The sequence below is a fragment of the Lampris incognitus genome, chromosome 2, assembly GCF_029633865.1.
Source record: "Lampris incognitus isolate fLamInc1 chromosome 2, fLamInc1.hap2, whole genome shotgun sequence".
Classification (NCBI taxonomy): Eukaryota; Metazoa; Chordata; class Actinopteri; order Lampriformes; family Lampridae; genus Lampris; species Lampris incognitus.
In genome coordinates this window covers 9,427,772-9,444,600 of record NC_079212.1, presented here as the reverse complement: position 1 = coordinate 9,444,600, position 16,829 = coordinate 9,427,772, and the positions used below count along the sequence as shown (strand labels likewise).

Here is a 16,829-nt window from a genome sequence, read left to right as displayed (position 1 = left end):
GATGGATGGATATAATATCAAGAGAGCCTACACCTTTGGTTGGCAGTAGAGTTCTTTGACACTTTGTTGAAATTTGTTGCAGGGTTAATTGTTATTTGTTGGTTACACAGTTAAGCGTTTATTTGCAGATGCTCTTATTTGAGTGGATGCTCTAAAACTTAATAACTTAAACAATGACCAACATAAGATTAAAAATGAAAAGACTACCAAAATTCACAAAAGTGAGATTGTAGATTGAAAGCATGGCAGTGAAAGTGTGCAAATGGATCTGTAGATTGGCGAGGCATGACAAGACAAACAGATCATGCTGTTATTAATATTGGGGATGACTCTTCATGTTACCATGTAGTCCAAACCACAGACAGGTCTACCATACTGTAGCATCTAAATATCTCCTCTTTCATAAATTATCAGCAATGTGCTGACTGTGTCTCTTGTTCTGAGAACAGGAATAATGAATATGAGAATTAAAAGTAAAAGAAAAAGGTCTGAAAGAAGAAAGTCAAAGAAAGCTGAATCAGTTCGTCTGGACACAATGTAAAGACAACAGAAGAAGCTTTTGATTAATTACAAGATTTTAGACGATCAAATACAACATCAAACAAATGATGTTGTTCCTTATGCACGGTGTGTCACAAAATTAAGACCTCCCCTGCAGCGTCCTGAGAGCAGGACAAGCGGTTTGGACGCTGGATGGACCTAAATACGTAAAAGGCAAACGATAGGAGGCACAAAGGTCTCATTCATTTAACAACAGATCGCTTGTGCAGAGGCTGGCATACAAATATATGCCTTTCTTAGCTTTAATGACTTTTAATTTTTTTTTAAAACACATCGCTTCATTCGGAAAACCCCTAATGGGGCAAAAAAAACTGCGTTTCCCCCATACGTTTGGCCCTATCAGCTTGCCGTAGCTTCCGTAAACAGCAGGTCACATGACGCATCCTGTCTTGTGACCTATAGCGGAAGTAGTTAGCAAACCGCATGAAAACTGAGTTGGAAATATTCTTCAGTGACGTTGATAAGGTATATTAAAGTGTATCACGGTGTGTGTGTGTATATAGATATATATATATACACATATATATATACACACATATATATATATTATAGTTTAGTAGCGTAAAAACCGAGATGGTTCTGTCGGAGAGAGACGAGGCGTCGCTACTGATGGACGAAAAGCTGCTTCGTTTCATGGAGCAACTGGAGTTACTGGAGGAGAAACGAGCCTCTCTCAACTCCCTCATAGAGCAGGTAGTTTTATATCGACATTACGTGACACACTGATAAGAAAAAAAAACTGTATAACGGACGCCGGTTTTAGGTGCACAGAACGCTAGCTTTCTTTATGGTTTCAGTCATCTGGCGGTCTGGTTTTCAGGCGGAGGCGTCGTACTGTGGTGCGGACGACGCGCTAGTTTAAGTGCCAACAGCAACGATCACCGAGGGTTTATGTAAACGGATCACATGGACGCAGAACGTTAAACACACAAAACTAACACACGTGTATTCACAAATGTGGTGAGATGGCAATTCAAGCAGAATTAACGCCTGTTTTCACTGTGTCCACACGAAACAGATGAATGAATGATATTTATTTCTAACGTATAAATAAGCAGGATATAACGTACAGCTAAACCATTGCCAATAATCTGAAGTGATCAACAAATCCACATATCAAACCCAGGGAACAAATCTCCGTGTGCATCAGATTATTTGTTGGAAAGGGAGTAGGAGGAAGTATACACTTGTTTTTCCAACCCCTTCTCACCGACTCTTAAGTGAATTCACTACTATACATTTCAAACTCGGTTCCCACTGTACTGTGTAGCTCACATACAATGCAAGCTGTGCTGCACCCTACAAACTCAAGTACTGTGAACAATAAGAGAAAAAAGAAAAACGCACCAAAAACACAGGAGAGAAGGAAAAACACACCCTAATGTCATGTACCAAGAATAAACAGAGCTCGGTGCTACATACAACCCAAGTATCCACCCAGTGTCATGGAAAGAAAAATGAAAAAAAATTTAATGAGAAATGTTCAGAGATAAATAACAATAACACAACTCTTCCTCGTCCCTATATCTCTTGACCAGTCCTTTGTACTTCTTCTTGAACTGTGTAATGTTTGTACTTCGTTTGAGTCCCATGCTCAGACTGTTCCACATGTTTACCCCACAGATTGAAATGCCCATGCTCTTCAAAGTTGTACCAACACATCATTCCTTGAAATTTGATTTCCCTCTCAAATTACATTCCCCTTCTCTGTCTGAGAATATTTATTGCATATTACTCGGTAGCAGGTTGTTTCTTGCAGTGAACATTATTTGTGCTGTGTTAAATTCTACTAAATCCCTGAACTTCAGGGCACTTGACTTTAAAAACAACTTGTTGGTGTGTTCATATCTTACATTATTAACTATCCTTATGGCTCTTTTTTGTAGTATACATAATGGTTGTAAGGTTGGTTTTGTAGCTGTTACCCCATACCTCCACATGGTAGATCAGATATGGTAAAATAAATGAACAATACAGGGATGCGTTTTTAAGTTCACACAGAAAATCACTGTAAACTCCGTTGGGTCCCACTTCAATAAAATCCATCAAAGAATCGGAAAAAAATACCCTTTATGTAAAGGAAAATATATCTCACCTAAGCAAGAGTTGTTTTCCAGTTATGTTATGGTGCTGAGTGTATCAAGTGTATCAAGTGGACACTTAGCGTGAGTGATGAAACGTATCTGTCAGTAAACGTCGTGTCCAGATGAACTGACTCAACCTTCTCTGATTTTCTCACCTGGATTATTGAGCATGCATCAAGACAAATGTCTGGTGTTGAATTACTATCGGTTAAGTTTTCAGTTTGTTGGAACAGGTCACACTTTGAGAGCAAATGTGATCATAAATGAGCAGGTTTTTATTCATTTATTTAACTTGTCTTTTTTTTGCTTCTTTTGTTTCCTTCTTCGTGTTTATATTTAACCTACTGTAATGTGGTTTAATTCTGTTCTGAGAAGGGGCCTGCAGGAAGGGGTAGGAGTAGATAGAGGGGAGCAGGATGTGGGTAAATGGGATGTTAAAAGGATTAAAAAAAAATATCATAGTCTTTCAACTGTCACTGTTCAGTTCAATTTGTTTTCCTTGAAAATAAATTAATTAAAAAAAATGAGCAGGTGAACAATAATTTTGATAGTATTTATAGCCTTTTTCATTTCCAAGTATGCATTTTCACTTTTCACAATTCTGTGTTGCCTGAAATGTGAAGATGTTTCTCCCAACTGTCCAGTACTTCTAGTTAGCAACTGAAATTAGCTTTGTTTGTTAAAACCTAATTTTTATTAATTCGTCTATCGGTAGTAAGTGAAATCAAAACAAAGGGCCGTAGAAAAAAAAGTGCTAAATGTAGTTGAAGTATTTTCACACAGAACTGACCTACGCCCTGGGCTTTGTAGCAGAAACCGTACGGCGATGTATTTTGAACAATCCACCACTGACTTCAGTAGGGCAGGAACCACAAACTGGGACCCAACAGAATCCAGAATGACCTCAGAATGGTTTAATGAGGTCGAGGTGTGGATTACAGTAGTGAGATGATTGAATCTCCCACTAACCAGCTCCCCAACTCACACAGCACTGATGCAAAGTGATGGTACTTCGATCTTTTCACTAACTGTATATGTTGTACTGTGCTGGTTCCCACCAATTTACACACACACACACACACACACACACACACACACACACACACACACACACACACACAGGTGTTTGTGTTTGACAGACACAAATCTAATGTCTATGTAACTCTGTCCACAGGGATGGTTTTCTATGTCAAAGGCACGATATTCCATGGGCAACAAACAAGTGTCTGCTCTTCAGTACGCAAGTGAGATGAAGCCACGTGTCTGTGTGCACGCGAGGTGAGCATCACCTTCCTTTCTGTGGAGCTGAACGGTTTTCGATTCAGCAGAAATAAATTGTCTAAATATTTCAAGGTGTTTCTTGGCACAGACCATTGGACAGTGGCGAGGTGGAGTTTTGCACCGAACAAACGACGCAGAAATCTTCCGCTGAAAACAGAAAAGAAGTGGAGACGATTGGACCGGAAGACAGCGGTGAGTGTGTCATGCTCAGTGTGGCGCGTCAGTGTTTTTTACTGTGCTACTACCACTACTTTTGGCTGCTCCCACTAGGGGTCGTCCTCCCCTGCCACACCAGCCACCCACATGTCCCCTCCCACCACACCCGCAAACCTCCTCCCTGGCCCCCCCTCTCCCCCGGCAGCGCCACACTCAGCATCCTTCCCCCAATATACCCAGCATCTCTCCTCCACACATGTCCAAGCCTTCTCAATCCCACCTCTCCTGCCCCCCCCCCCCGAGCTGTCCCTCCAATACACTCGCTTCCACCCCCAATGAAAATCCCAGCATCCCAAACTCCGCTCCCTCCAGCTCCGCTGCTTGTCTCCTCATCAGTGCCCCTGTCTCCAAACCATACAACACAGCCGGTCCCACAACCATCCTGCAACCCTCCCCTCAACTCTCGCTGGCGCCCTTCCATTGCAAATCACCCCGGACACTCCTCTCCACCTACTCCACCCTGCCTGCACCCTCCTCTCCATCCCCCCTCCCCACTCGCCGCCACCCTGGACAGCTGACCCCAGGCACCCAAATGTTTTTTACAATGCAACTGTTGTAAACTAATGAAATCATTTCATAGGTGTAAGGAGAAGAGTCAAATCAACGAAAGACACCACAGAAAAAGAGGCAAATACTGAGACGTCCTCGATGAAAATGGAGCCCACTGAAGCCCCTCCAGTTATCGAAAGTGACCAAACTCCTCAGCAAGATCCACTGAAATGGTTTGGGATTCTGGTGCCCCAGTCTCTGAAACAAGCACAGTCCTCATTCAAGCAAGGTGTGGCACTTCTGAAAATCTTTATACTTGATTTTGACAACTGTGAAAACAAAAAGTAATATGACCCATGTAGATGTTTGATTATTTTGATGGATATATCCAAAATCTATATTCTATGGGGAAAATGGATGATAAGCAATGCTGTTGCTATAGATTGTCCACATTGTTGGTTAAACAAGTAGCCTATATGGTTAAGAAGGGTAATTATTTTGTGGTTGTGGATGATGGTGGTGGTGGCGGTGGTGAGCAGGTGCTCAACCTGCCACAAAATGGCCCCAGAACATACATAGTTAGAGTGTACGTTTCTCACGATGAAATGAACGAGTGTTCATGAGGAAAATGGAAGCGGCTCCTTCAAAATAAAATATTTTTTGTGGGAATATTTATTGTATTGAATGCTGCCCTTCAAATGTCCGTGCGTAGTCCTGAAAAAAAAGGCTTTTCTACTGAAGCCGGCCTGAATTAAATTGACAGAAGATGGCGGCATGGGATGAACAAAACATTATTTGTGCATCATTTGATCTGGCTAAACTGGTTTTACCCACACTGATTATGGATAAATGTACGTTTAATTTAGTTTTGCTGTGTACATGACTGCTGGGATAGGCTCCAGCATCCCCATGACCCTGAGAGCAGGATAAGCAGTTTGGATAATGGATGGATGGCTATATCACATATATTTTTCATTTTACTTTATTTCATTTAGGTATTGTTCTTGCACTGTCCAGTGCATGTAATGCACATGGCAATAAAAGAATTTCTCATGTTGATTCATCCTGACCTGTACAACCTCTAAATCAAACCATACAATTGACCTTCTTCCCATTCTCTGTTGTTCCAGTCATAGATCTGTCTGTCGAGGTGGCCACCCTGCAGAGTGCCGTCTTAAAAACCAGACAGGAGCTCAGTCTGAAGGTGACGGACGACCTCGAGGAGCAGAAAACCTGCACAGACTGAGTCTCGGATCCTCCGCCAGAAAACATCCCTCATGGCATGTTTTGGCCACAGATTCGCTTACTATTTATTTAATGGTTACACACCTGAGTTTTAAACTGTGCTGTTGCGGCCGTCTGCCAGATCTGTCTTTGACATTGCTAGATGTTTTGTGGTTGACGTTGATAGGCCGAAATGTCTTCTCATAAGCCCGTGTAAGTTAGTGTTTTATACAGAACCTATCAGGATTTACTCCATTAAAATGTGATTTTGATACATTCTGTGTACTTTCTTACGCACGTGATAAAGAAATATGTTGGGTTGGATGAGACGTTTAGTGATATTCAGTCTATTGATGTGGTGGCCTCAAAAGCACCTACACAAACTGCCCCCCCTCCCAATTTGGGGACCTGTGTCAAATAATTGTAATTCCTTTCAAAAGTGAGCAAGGGAAGAGATTCGCTACTCTTTATGGATCCACATACTTATTAAAAACGTACAATGAATATAGATAATGGTACACATCAATAAATCGAATCGGCTAAACTTCATATAGTATATTTTGTTGATCAAATTGCAATGCACTTTACATAAAAATGCATACAAAAGCAATGATGAGTAAAGAAAGGAGATAAAATGAACATGTATTGTTTTCATTTTACTTGAGATGAAATATGATAGAAAAGAATACACGTCAAAACACAGACTACTACTATTGCTGCTGCTCTCTTTATGGATGCTCAATAACCCAGGTAAGAAGATCCCAGAGAGGTTGGATCGGCTCATCTGGACACCACCTTTACTGGGAGAGAAACGTTTCACCAGTCCACTAAGTCAGTGGTTCTCAACCTTTTTGGGGTCCTGGACCCCCTGCGTATTTTTGATCTACCCTGAGGACCCCTCCACCTGATCTTGGGGGAGGGGGGTTGCAATTTGATAGAAACAGTAGAAACTGCATTTTAAATTGCATTATAGCATTTATTCACTCTTTGGGGCAAAAATAAGAGCTTTCAGTTGTAACTTAGATATAGTTAACAAAACAGAATTCTTATGCAGTAACTTTCAGATATATGTAACACAACAGAATATGTATTCAGTAACTTTCAGATATATGTAACAGAATTTTTATGCAGTAACTTTTAACAATGCAAACGGGAGCGAGATCTCTTATTAAAATACAATAAATTACACTTGTGAAACAGATGTAATTAGAGAAAAAAGTCCCGTTACCCTTTATAGTTTAGGTAGATAAAGGTCTCAGTCACATTTGAGTAAAATAATCCTATTTCTATAAATGTCATAGGATCTTTTTTTAAAGCTATTTTATTTTCACGGACCCCTTGCAATTACACTACGGACCACTAGGGGTCCGCGGACCCCCGGTTGAGAAACACTGCACTAAGTGACTCCTTCAGTCTCAACTGACTGCAGGTCTCCCACCCTGATAAACACAGGGGCACAACGACCGAGGGCAACGATCGGCTCCACATGCAGATAGGGGCGTGGCCATGAACAGATAGGGGCGTGGCCACGACTAGAGTCGTCATCTTACGCCGCTGTGATCGCAACTGCTGCCCAATCCTCTGCGGACAGTACGCGGCGCCATTGTGACTCTAGCTAATGGACCCGGTAATTTGCATACGGAGCCGATCGTTGGTTTGGGTCGTTATGCCACCGTGTTGTGTGTATAAGGACGGGGACACCTGCGGTCAGCTGAGGCTGAAGGGGGTCACTGCGACGAGCGATGAGACGTCTCTCTCGTTACACGTGGTGTCCAGACGAGCTGATTCGCCTCAAAACACAAAATAATCGTTCTATCCGTTTTCTTCTCTCATTGCATTGTATTGTACTCAATGCGTTGTGCACACACACACACACACACACACACACACACACACACACACATATAAATAAAACCCACACATATACATAAATGAAGACGATGAGATTCCGTGGCTCTATATAAGCTGCAAGAGGCAGCGGGGCGTGAACATGTGACAATGAAGCGTTAGAAGGGCGCCTCCTCCTCCTCCTCCTCCTCCTCCTCCCTGGTCCGCAGCTCCGCCAGCCGGACATGACCGAGTCGTGTCGAAGCGGCGGCAGGAAACGAGACTCCCGTTCTCTCCGGAGGACTTCCTGGTCCATCCCAGCAGACCGGACTGCCCCCCGTCAAAACACGCCGCCCCTGCCGCGCTGCCTCCCGCCCGTGACGCGGAGGGTGAGCGGGGAGAAACGGGACACACACGCGGACCTCACCGGACGACGCGCGCGGCTGTGACGTGTGACGCGCAGATCCGCGGCACCACACGGCTTCAATTGGGGAATCCGTTTTCTTTCGTGAGCGCAAAACTGACCGCAACACTTCCGCTGCCATCAACAAACCCCCCCCTCCGCCGCCGCCCCCGCGCTCCCCCGCTCATGACCACGGGCGAGCTCCCGTTCGCATCTCACGTTGTTCAGACCCTCGGCAGGAACACCGTCGGCTCCAATGGCGTCAGTCTCCAAGGTGTCCATCCTGGACTACTTTAACATTGTGTTCGAAGGCGAGAACGGCAAGATCGAGTCCAACTGCAAGGCTTGTGGCACCCGGATCCAGGCCAAGAGGAGCGTCACGTCCAACTTCGTAACGCATCTGAAGGTAATCGTTTAAAAACCCCGCTGTGGAAACCCTTAGTTATTCAGCCCCCCCCCCCCGTCCACGGTTATGCTTGGCCTTGTCCCGTTTCTGCTGCTCAGTACGCCTCGATAAACAGACGCCCCCCGGTGCCTTCAGCTAGGGGGGCTGGTTATGATCAATGTCTATGTGAGACGTGACCAACTCTTTTGATAAGCTGTGTGCTGCCATCTGGAAGTGCTGCCTGTCCCGTTTCTGCGCACTGCTCGGCATGTGGATGACACATGGTGACGTGAGGCTAGATGGGGGTTGTGGTAATATGGTGGCTATAACTTAAATGTTGTCATTCCCTGCTCTTAAAGGCTGCAGCACAGTAAAGCGAGACCGCTCCTGAACTTGTTCCACTGTTTTAGAGGCGTGAACAGTGAATTGTCTCTCTACCTGCCGGGTCCCCACATCCACATTACTGATGATCATTTACCAACAGTTTCTCATGTGCACATGTCTTGTGAAAGAACCAATGGTCACCCACTGAATAGCACCACATCATCCATATGGAGGTGGTCAGTCTAACACCTCATCGTATGTTCCCGGCCCTATATCCTCCAATACCTATGGACCCTCTCTCATAGATTTTACAGGGTAATCTAGCGTAGTGATGCAGGTACCATAACATGGAAAGAGAAGCTTGCAGATGTCAATTGACATCACAGTCATGACCTTTCACCGCCATCCCTCTCTCCCTGTCGCTCGTTTTCTGACCCAGCGGAAGCACCAGGCCATGTATGATGAGTTTGTGAAGAGGAAGGACATGAAGAGAGAGGCTTACTCCTCTGGCACCCTGCACAGCTTCACCGGCAACGGAGGCAACACTCGCTACACCTCCCACCCCATCAGCGCCGGAGGAGGAAGAGGAGGAGGAGTGGGGGGGATAGGGACCGTAGAGGGAGGAGGAGGAGGTGGTGGTGGTGGTGGTGGTGGAGGACTGACCAAGTTTGACAGACACGACCCACGGCAGGTGTGTTCAACTCAGCTGTCAGTGAGCAACGCAAATTGTCAAGCTCATTTTTATGGAAGCAACTTAACTTGGTTCCAGATGTTTCATCTGAATCAGAATCAGATTTATTGCAGAGTGCAAGAACATACAAGGAATTTGTCTCGGAATGTAAGGATAAAAGTTAAAAAGAATATATATATAACATTTAATTTTGTCAGCAAATGTGCATTCCCAACATTGGGTGCAAATGCAAATTGGATTAATGCGTTGAAATTTTAATTCTGACCCAAATAAGGCATGCATAAATAGTAAATGAAATGGTGGGGATTGCGTTTGCATCGCTCAGATTTACATTTTGAATTAAGTTAACTTCAGGCTTTTGTGTATTTTAATTCGGATGAAACCAGGGACGCACCGATAACACTTTTTCAGCATTTCTGAGTATGAGTTTTTATGTATTGGCCAATACCAAGTACTGATCTCATCCATTACTTTTACTGAACAGTGCAGATTTAGACCATTAGCTGGGATTCAAAGTGTAAAATAACTGAATCAGGTTCCCCCCCCCCACTATTAAAGAAATACAGGCTTCCATGTGCCAAAATTGCAGTAAATAAAACCATTTTGCTCTTATTTACATCATGTTACTCATGGCTTTTGGTATCAGATTTGCATCTTAGATAAAATCTCTGATACCAATAACCATATCAGTGCATCTCCTGATGATCTTACAGTCTCGTATCATCAGGGTCACCTGTGCAGACACGCCACTCTGAAGAAATGCTTTGTAAGAATGAAGATCCTTTTTCCTGTTGTCACCATTAGGTTCTCATCTCCGAAGCCATAGCTAAGATGATTGTGCGTGACCTGCAGCCGGCATCCATAGTGGAGAACCAGGGCTTCAGAGAACTCCTGCAGTTGCTGGAGCCACGCTACACGCCGGAGCCTCGCCACTACCTGCAGAACCAGCTGCTGCCAGCCTACGCCTACCAAGTCCAGCTGGCCACGCGTCAGGCGCTGGCCTCCGCTCACGCCCTCAGCCTTAGCCTGGATGTCTACAGGAGTCTCTCTAGAGCTGCTCCAGGGTGAGTAGCCAAAGAAACATTATAATCAATGCATGGTTGGTGAATACACGGCTGTTACTGTTATTATCATCTCTGCCAGGCCGCCTGGTGGAGATGATGCATTTAGTCGTGTGTGTGTGTGTGTGTGTGTCTGCGGCAAATCTTGCAAACTACTGGACCTATCGGTCTATATTTTGTTGTGCACAGAAGAGTGCATGATGAAGAACCTCGTGGTTGTGGTGATTCAAAACCTTCAAAAAACGTTTGTTCTGTCGCCGCTCCCTCTCTTCATTCACTTTCTAGCTCGCTCAACCAGCGCTGCTTTCCGTTGCTGCCCGATCTGAGTCAACTGTGTGCATGTGTGACTCACATCTGCAGTTGGGTCAGATCGGGCAGCAACGGTGTCAAAACCAAAACATTATGTATTTGGGTCAGAGTCTTGAAAGTAAACGAGAAGTGGCTCGTATTTCACAAGCCAGCAAATCATTCACTGCTGATCTCAGCACAGGAGAACTGGAGGAACTCTGATGAACCAAAAATAATTCACTTTCTTCACTTCGCCGCCATGCAGAAGTGCCATAGTCTCCAATATTAAAACTCCGCTATAAAAATACAATGTCAAGAGTAGCATTAATCGCAGTCACAGCTGGAAACCATCTCAGTAGCTACAATAAAACACTTCTCGTGGCTGAGCTGTTTTCTTACCGTTGTTTTATGAATGAAAGTCAATCGGCAGAGCAGCCATTCACCTTCATTCATTTTATATCATGAAAACCGCGACGGTTAAACACATGTGACGTCTTTTAATATGGGCTTTGAAATGATGATAGCCTGATCTCTGTCATTTCATGTCAGACTTGGTCGCTTTCGTGCGAGGGTCCACCTAGGAGGCTGCGTATCCACACACTGACAGGCAGAACTGATCATTTTCGGTCGTTGTGCCACTGTATTGTTTGTAAGGGTGGGGATACCTGCAGTCAGCTGCGACTGAAGAGGTCACTTAGATGAGCGATGACACGTTTGTCTCAATAAACGCTGTGTCCAGATGAACTGATTCACCTTTCTGTGATTTTCTTACCTGGATTATTGAGCGCGCATAAAGACATTGGTAGGCAAGACAGGAATCCTATAGCAAAAGCTATGAGGAACATGCTATCAAAAAAGTAAAATTGTGTGACTTACTGCATTTTTGCCACATGGATCCTCCCCACCCCACCCCACCCGATTCTATCTCAGTTATTTTTTTCCCCACTGACCCTAAACTAATGATCTAAGTCTGCACGCAATGTTTCCTGGTACGTGGAGGCCCTGTGGTAAAGCCTCTGTGAGCAAGAGTACACTGGTTTCTCCATCGGAGTAGTACATGGTAAGGATCTTATTGCTTCAGTTGACTGTAACACCCATCAACACTGATTACACTTACACAAAACCATCAGTTACATTTCCCTCTCTAGAACGTGTTATCAGGGTTGGGGCTGAGATCAAAATTATGCCCGATGTGCCGCACCAATATGATGACGCATTAATTATGTGGTGACGACAGGCGTTGCTGGAAAGGCAGGTGAAGCTACAGCCTACCAAGAGATGTCGGCCCTTTTGATAGTTACCACAAATACTTGAGGTGTCTGTGATAGTCGTATTTTACAGAGAAGCTTTAAGGCTCGACCTGTAGTAAGACAAATGGAAGAGCAACGACGTCTGAAAATGTTCTGCCAAATTAAAAGTGACGTGTTTTCTCCGTTCAAGTTGAAGTCATCTGTGTTCGTCTTGAAACAGTGTTTGGTACTAAATCAGGACAGGTAGGAAGTAAAGCAGTGTTTTATAGATGTCTGCATCGTAGTTAGAGTAGAATAATAGATAAAGTACACTGCTGGAAACTAAGATGCATAGTCGGTTTGAAATTAAATGAAAAAATATCATTATCGGCTGAAACTACCATGGTAGTTATTGAACAGTAGCCAAAAAAAAAAAAAAATCATTATCGTGCATCCTTACTGATAAATTAATTTATGTTTCTCTGCAGGTACCTGGGTGTCACTTGCCATTTCCTCACGTCCGACTGGCAGATGCGTTCAGCTCTCCTGGCGTGTCTCCCCCTAGCGGGCGGAGGCTCCGGGAGTCGCGTGCTCACGGATTTTGATGAGGTGTGCGACGCTCACGGCGTGTCAGGAAGAGCCTTCCGTGTCGTTGCCGATTCTCTGCCGGTCACAGCAACCCAACGGGTGTGTTGTCTTCCTGGTTTCCATATTAATGGCGGCGGACAGGAGGAGGAAGAGGATGAAGAAGAGGTGGACAGTAGAGATGAGGTGGAGGAAGGAAGTCGGAATGGCCACGGGGAGGGAGGGGATGGGGAATGGGAGGAGGCGTGGAAGACAGGGCTGGGCATCTGTCGAGTCGACTGTTTCACTCGCTCGCTCGACCGATGTGTCCATGAGGGGCTTCGCTCATGTCCCATCCTCTCCTCCACCCTGACCAAAGCCGCCTGTTTCTACAACTACATCACCTCTGCCGTGCCACTGGAGAAACTTAGCCAGGTGTTTGAGGGTCCGGCGGTCACAGTGAGGAGTCCAGGAAGTGCACATAATGCTGCAAGAGACTGGGCTGCTCAGCTGAAGGTGTGTACTACTGATGTGTAGCTTTACTGATTTTTGACTGCTTGAATGATGTTTTAATATTCAGTGTTTGGTGCAGGTGCTGCGGCGGCTGTTGGACTCCATGGACTTCCTGGAGGAGGTGAGCGGTCGAGGGGAGTTGGCACTGGGCGGTCTGGAAAGGGCACTGTTGAGGGAGCTGACAGACACTCTGGAGCCGTTCGCTGAGGCCTGGGACATGGTGCATGGGGATGCGGCAGACAGACACACGTCTATTAGTCTGGCCTTGCCGTGTGTCCTGGGCCTCCGGAAGCATCTATCCGAAAGCTCGGTTCCACACTGCCCCTCCCTGTTAGTGGGTCTGACCCAGGCCGTGGAGCGGCGGCTCGCCCCAATCCTGGAGGATCCGCTCTATGTCACAGCCACCACCCTCGATCCACAGTTCAAACTCACCTGGAGCAACGACCCAGACTGGCACCAGCAGGTCCTCCTGGAGGAGTTGGCTAAACACTCTCCATCCTCCAGCACCATAGACTCCAACACAGAGCTTTGCCCCCAGGCCCAGTCACCTCCAGCCCCGACCCCATCTCCCATTTCCTCACTGTCTCGGCCCTGCAAGCTGTTCTCCTTTATCAAGCAGAGGCCTGCAATGCAGGCCAAGAGCCTGGAGCAGGAGCTGGCTGTCTATCTGCGCGAGGAGCCCACTGATGAGGAGCCTTTGCATTACTGGAGGCGCAAGGCGATCGACTTTCCTCTGCTCGCCCAGGTAGCTAAGAAGGCCTTCACCATACCTGCGAGTGGCACCGTGGTGGAGGGTATTTTCACTGCTACAGGCCGCTGTCTGAGGCTGGAGAAAGGCCATGTCATACCAAAGAACCTTGAGACACTTATCTACCTCAAAGCTAACTACAGGTCATTATGGACTTAATGGTTAGCTTTAGTTTTTCTTTCAACTGGGGCCACTAAAGGTTGGCAGAAAGCCAACAACTTTTTACAGAAGGCCACTCTTCGGCTACTAACACTTTTCTGAGGAACTGCAAATAGCAGCAGAAGATCATAGCATCAGCTGAGATGAGAGGTTATAAATTCCCTCCCGAAGTTCAGTTTGGAGGCTCTTTCCATTCTTGAGTGGAGCCGTCTACAGACTTCTGTATGTGAAACGCTATAACGTCTGTTTAACATGTAGTCTGCGTATGGATGAACCAACTACGTGGCTGTGGACTAAAATGCCAAGGAGCAAAAATCAATGCTAAAGCATTTACGTTGACATTACAGCCTGACCAGGGCCTCTATAGACAAAAGCAAGACCCTTCACCCCCCGCCCCCCCCCACACACACACTCCAACCACAGCTTGTGCCTGTATACTACCAGCCAGTAACTACTCTAGTCAAATACCAAGGATAACCAAATGGTTGTACTAATATAAGTTATAGTTTATTTCCATGTGAATGTAGGAAACATAGGAACGGATTTTACTGTCCTACTTACACAGAGTCAGACAAACTTTTGAATACCTTTTTTAGGTGTGCGTGAGGTTTGAGGGTATAATAGTGAGTTTAGCCTAGCTTAGCTCAACTGCTGGATGTCTACTGGGATCATTAGCATCCCCTTCTCAAAAGAAGGGAAATACAACTTCTCCAAAGCTGATCATTAATACCGCTTATTCGTTAGCCTAGCATTAACAATTTTCTTAACCAACATTTTCAGAGTACATGCAAATTACATGCAAATTCCTAAAAATCAGTGTATAACTTTGAACTATTTTTCCGTAATGCACACGTCCTTCTTTTTCCATCATAGAAGGATATGTGTTCTTCTGCAGCTCATGAAGATGGCTATGGGTTGATCCTGGTGGAAGCTAAACTAGGATAAACTCACAGTTTAACGTAGACCAGGGCGTCCGGGTAGCGTAGCGGTCTGTTCCGTTGCCTACCAACACGGAGATTGCCAGTTCGAATCCCCGTGTTACCTCCGGCTTGGTCGGGCGTCCCTACAGACACAATTGGCCGTGTCTGCGGGTGGGAAGCCGGATGTGGGTACGTGTCCTGGTTGCCGCACTAGCGCCTCCTCTGGTCGGTCGCATGATCCTCCCACGTGCTCCGTCCCCCCGGTGAAACACCTCGCTGTCAGGTGAAAAAGAAGCGGCTGGCGACTGACTCCACATGTATCGGAGGAGGCATGTGGTAGTCTGCAGCCCTCCCCGGATCGGCAGAGGGGGCGGAGCAGCGACCGGGATGGCTCGGAAGGGTGGGGTAATTGGCCGGATACAACTGGGGAGAAAATGTGGGGGGAAAAGGTACACCAAACTACACACACAAAAAAAAAGGTTTCCGTGAGTTTTACACCATGTAAGTAGGACACCAAACTGTCCATTTAATGTTCGATATAGGCAAGTCGTTGAAGTGGTCGTCAGATGGAAGGGATCGACAGAGAATGACAAGATATTACAACACCTCTTTCTTTTTTTCTATCTCTGTGTGTATGCTCCATCACCAGGACACTGTAATAAATGAGTTTGGGTCCTTAATGAAGAGACACTGGAGTGTGTTTGTGCGTTGAACGTATTAACACATCCTTCTCTGTAATCGTGGACAGAAGCTCAGAAGTTGGCCGTTCCAGCTCTCTTTTTTGGCCCCTGATGGATTTATATTTCCCCCTTCCAGTCGGCTCTGCCCCGCGTGCCCTCTGATAGCACAGGTCAATTCCATTCCAATTTCATTACAGGTTCTTTCCCCCCCCCCTCTTTTCCAATTTCACCTCCAGTTCTGTCTCTGAATAACGTGAAATTGAGAAGGATGTGACCTCATGGCCGCTGCTGCAGAAACGTGTATCCCAAAGGCTTTTTCTGGTGCCAACCACCAAATGATTGTGAGCTCACCAGAGCGGGCATCTGGTGTGAAGGAGGAACAGAAAGTGTGTGTGTCTTGATTCAGGAGACTGTGTGTTACTCTGGGCTGGGGGTGGGGTAATGAAAATAATTACATTACAACTGATTTTGAATCAGCAGGCAGCAAACAGTCACGTCCTGCCCAGAGACGGCATTTTTATCTGTCTTCATCCTTTTTTTTTAACTCTTCTGTCCCCACTACAGAGGATGAAGTGCACGTGGCTTCACCGCGTCTTGCTGGTTTGTGATTGATAAGAGCGAGAGGGAGATAATGCTCATCCGAGGCCATCCGTCAGTCAGTCTCTGAAATGAAAGACATCCGATACTTAAGCGGCCTCAAAAGGATTCCCGTCCTGTCGCCGATGGCACCGCAAGCCCCATCTCTCTGCCCCCGCAAAGTGAAAGAACCACTTTGCAGAGGACGGCTTGAGCCGCTCGATGTTCAGTGAGATTATCGTCGTGGATCGCCGTGATATCGGCAGTTATTGGCGCACGAAAACGGCGTCTGCAGATCCGAAGGTGCCGCTGGATGTCTGTGTGATTGTGTCCGTGCTCGTCTTTAAGGTGTTTGGTGTAAAGTGTGCTTGCTCTTCCCTTGGGCGTGTTGTTTAGTGTGTGCATGTGTGGAACAGCTTCACACATACACACACATATACACACATATACACACACACACAAAACGGGGCCATGACAGCTTATCCATTTGAGTTAGAGGAGTGGGCTGGGCGGCGGTCCTGTTGGTAATTGCCTCTGAAATGAATTACTTGGCAGAGAGTGAGACGGAGGGGAGGGGGAGAATTGTAATTGAACTGCCCCCTCCTT

General features: G+C 45.8%; 3 protein-coding genes across 3 annotated transcripts; all 3 read left to right on the top strand.

The window, feature by feature from the left end:
* Positions 1-955: 955 nt before the first annotated feature.
* Positions 956-6,473, top strand: ccdc115 (coiled-coil domain containing 115). Its single transcript, XM_056274853.1, has 5 exons — positions 956-1,254; positions 3,820-3,923; positions 4,015-4,118; positions 4,723-4,920; positions 5,762-6,473. The coding sequence occupies exons 1-5, from the start codon at positions 1,135-1,137 to the stop codon at positions 5,875-5,877; spliced, it is 642 nt and encodes a 213-aa protein (XP_056130828.1). The 5' UTR covers positions 956-1,134; the 3' UTR covers positions 5,878-6,473.
* A 1,447-nt stretch (positions 6,474-7,920) lies between these two features.
* Positions 7,921-10,240, top strand: LOC130108277 (short stature homeobox protein 2-like). Its single transcript, XM_056275167.1, has 3 exons — positions 7,921-8,491; positions 9,234-9,485; positions 10,199-10,240. The coding sequence occupies exons 1-3, from the start codon at positions 8,342-8,344 to the stop codon at positions 10,238-10,240; spliced, it is 444 nt and encodes a 147-aa protein (XP_056131142.1). The 5' UTR covers positions 7,921-8,341.
* A 53-nt stretch (positions 10,241-10,293) lies between these two features.
* si:dkey-109j17.5 (zinc finger BED domain-containing protein 4) lies at positions 10,294-15,637 on the top strand. The gene is made up of 3 exons (XM_056274964.1): positions 10,294-10,549; positions 12,552-13,143; positions 13,220-15,637. The coding sequence occupies exons 1-3, from the start codon at positions 10,317-10,319 to the stop codon at positions 14,045-14,047; spliced, it is 1,653 nt and encodes a 550-aa protein (XP_056130939.1). The 5' UTR covers positions 10,294-10,316; the 3' UTR covers positions 14,048-15,637.
* The last annotated feature ends 1,192 nt before the right edge of the window (positions 15,638-16,829 follow it).

Excerpts from the sequence above, each read along its gene's own strand:
- ccdc115 (XM_056274853.1), top strand. The coding sequence starts at position 1,135 with ATGGTTCTGTCGGAGAGAGACGAGGCGTCGCTACTGATGGACGAAAAG. Across the intron at positions 1,255-3,819 it reads TCAACTCCCTCATAGAGCAG|GGATGGTTTTCTATGTCAAA; the intron begins GTAGTTTTATAT and ends CTCTGTCCACAG. Across the intron at positions 4,921-5,761 it reads ACAGTCCTCATTCAAGCAAG|TCATAGATCTGTCTGTCGAG; the intron begins GTGTGGCACTTC and ends CTGTTGTTCCAG.
- LOC130108277 (XM_056275167.1), top strand. The coding sequence starts at position 8,342 with ATGGCGTCAGTCTCCAAGGTGTCCATCCTGGACTACTTTAACATTGTG. Across the intron at positions 8,492-9,233 it reads ACTTCGTAACGCATCTGAAG|CGGAAGCACCAGGCCATGTA; the intron begins GTAATCGTTTAA and ends TTTCTGACCCAG. Across the intron at positions 9,486-10,198 it reads ACAGACACGACCCACGGCAG|TCTCGTATCATCAGGGTCAC; the intron begins GTGTGTTCAACT and ends ATGATCTTACAG.
- si:dkey-109j17.5 (XM_056274964.1), top strand. The coding sequence starts at position 10,317 with ATGATTGTGCGTGACCTGCAGCCGGCATCCATAGTGGAGAACCAGGGC. Across the intron at positions 10,550-12,551 it reads CTCTCTAGAGCTGCTCCAGG|GTACCTGGGTGTCACTTGCC; the intron begins GTGAGTAGCCAA and ends GTTTCTCTGCAG. Across the intron at positions 13,144-13,219 it reads ACTGGGCTGCTCAGCTGAAG|GTGCTGCGGCGGCTGTTGGA; the intron begins GTGTGTACTACT and ends TGTTTGGTGCAG.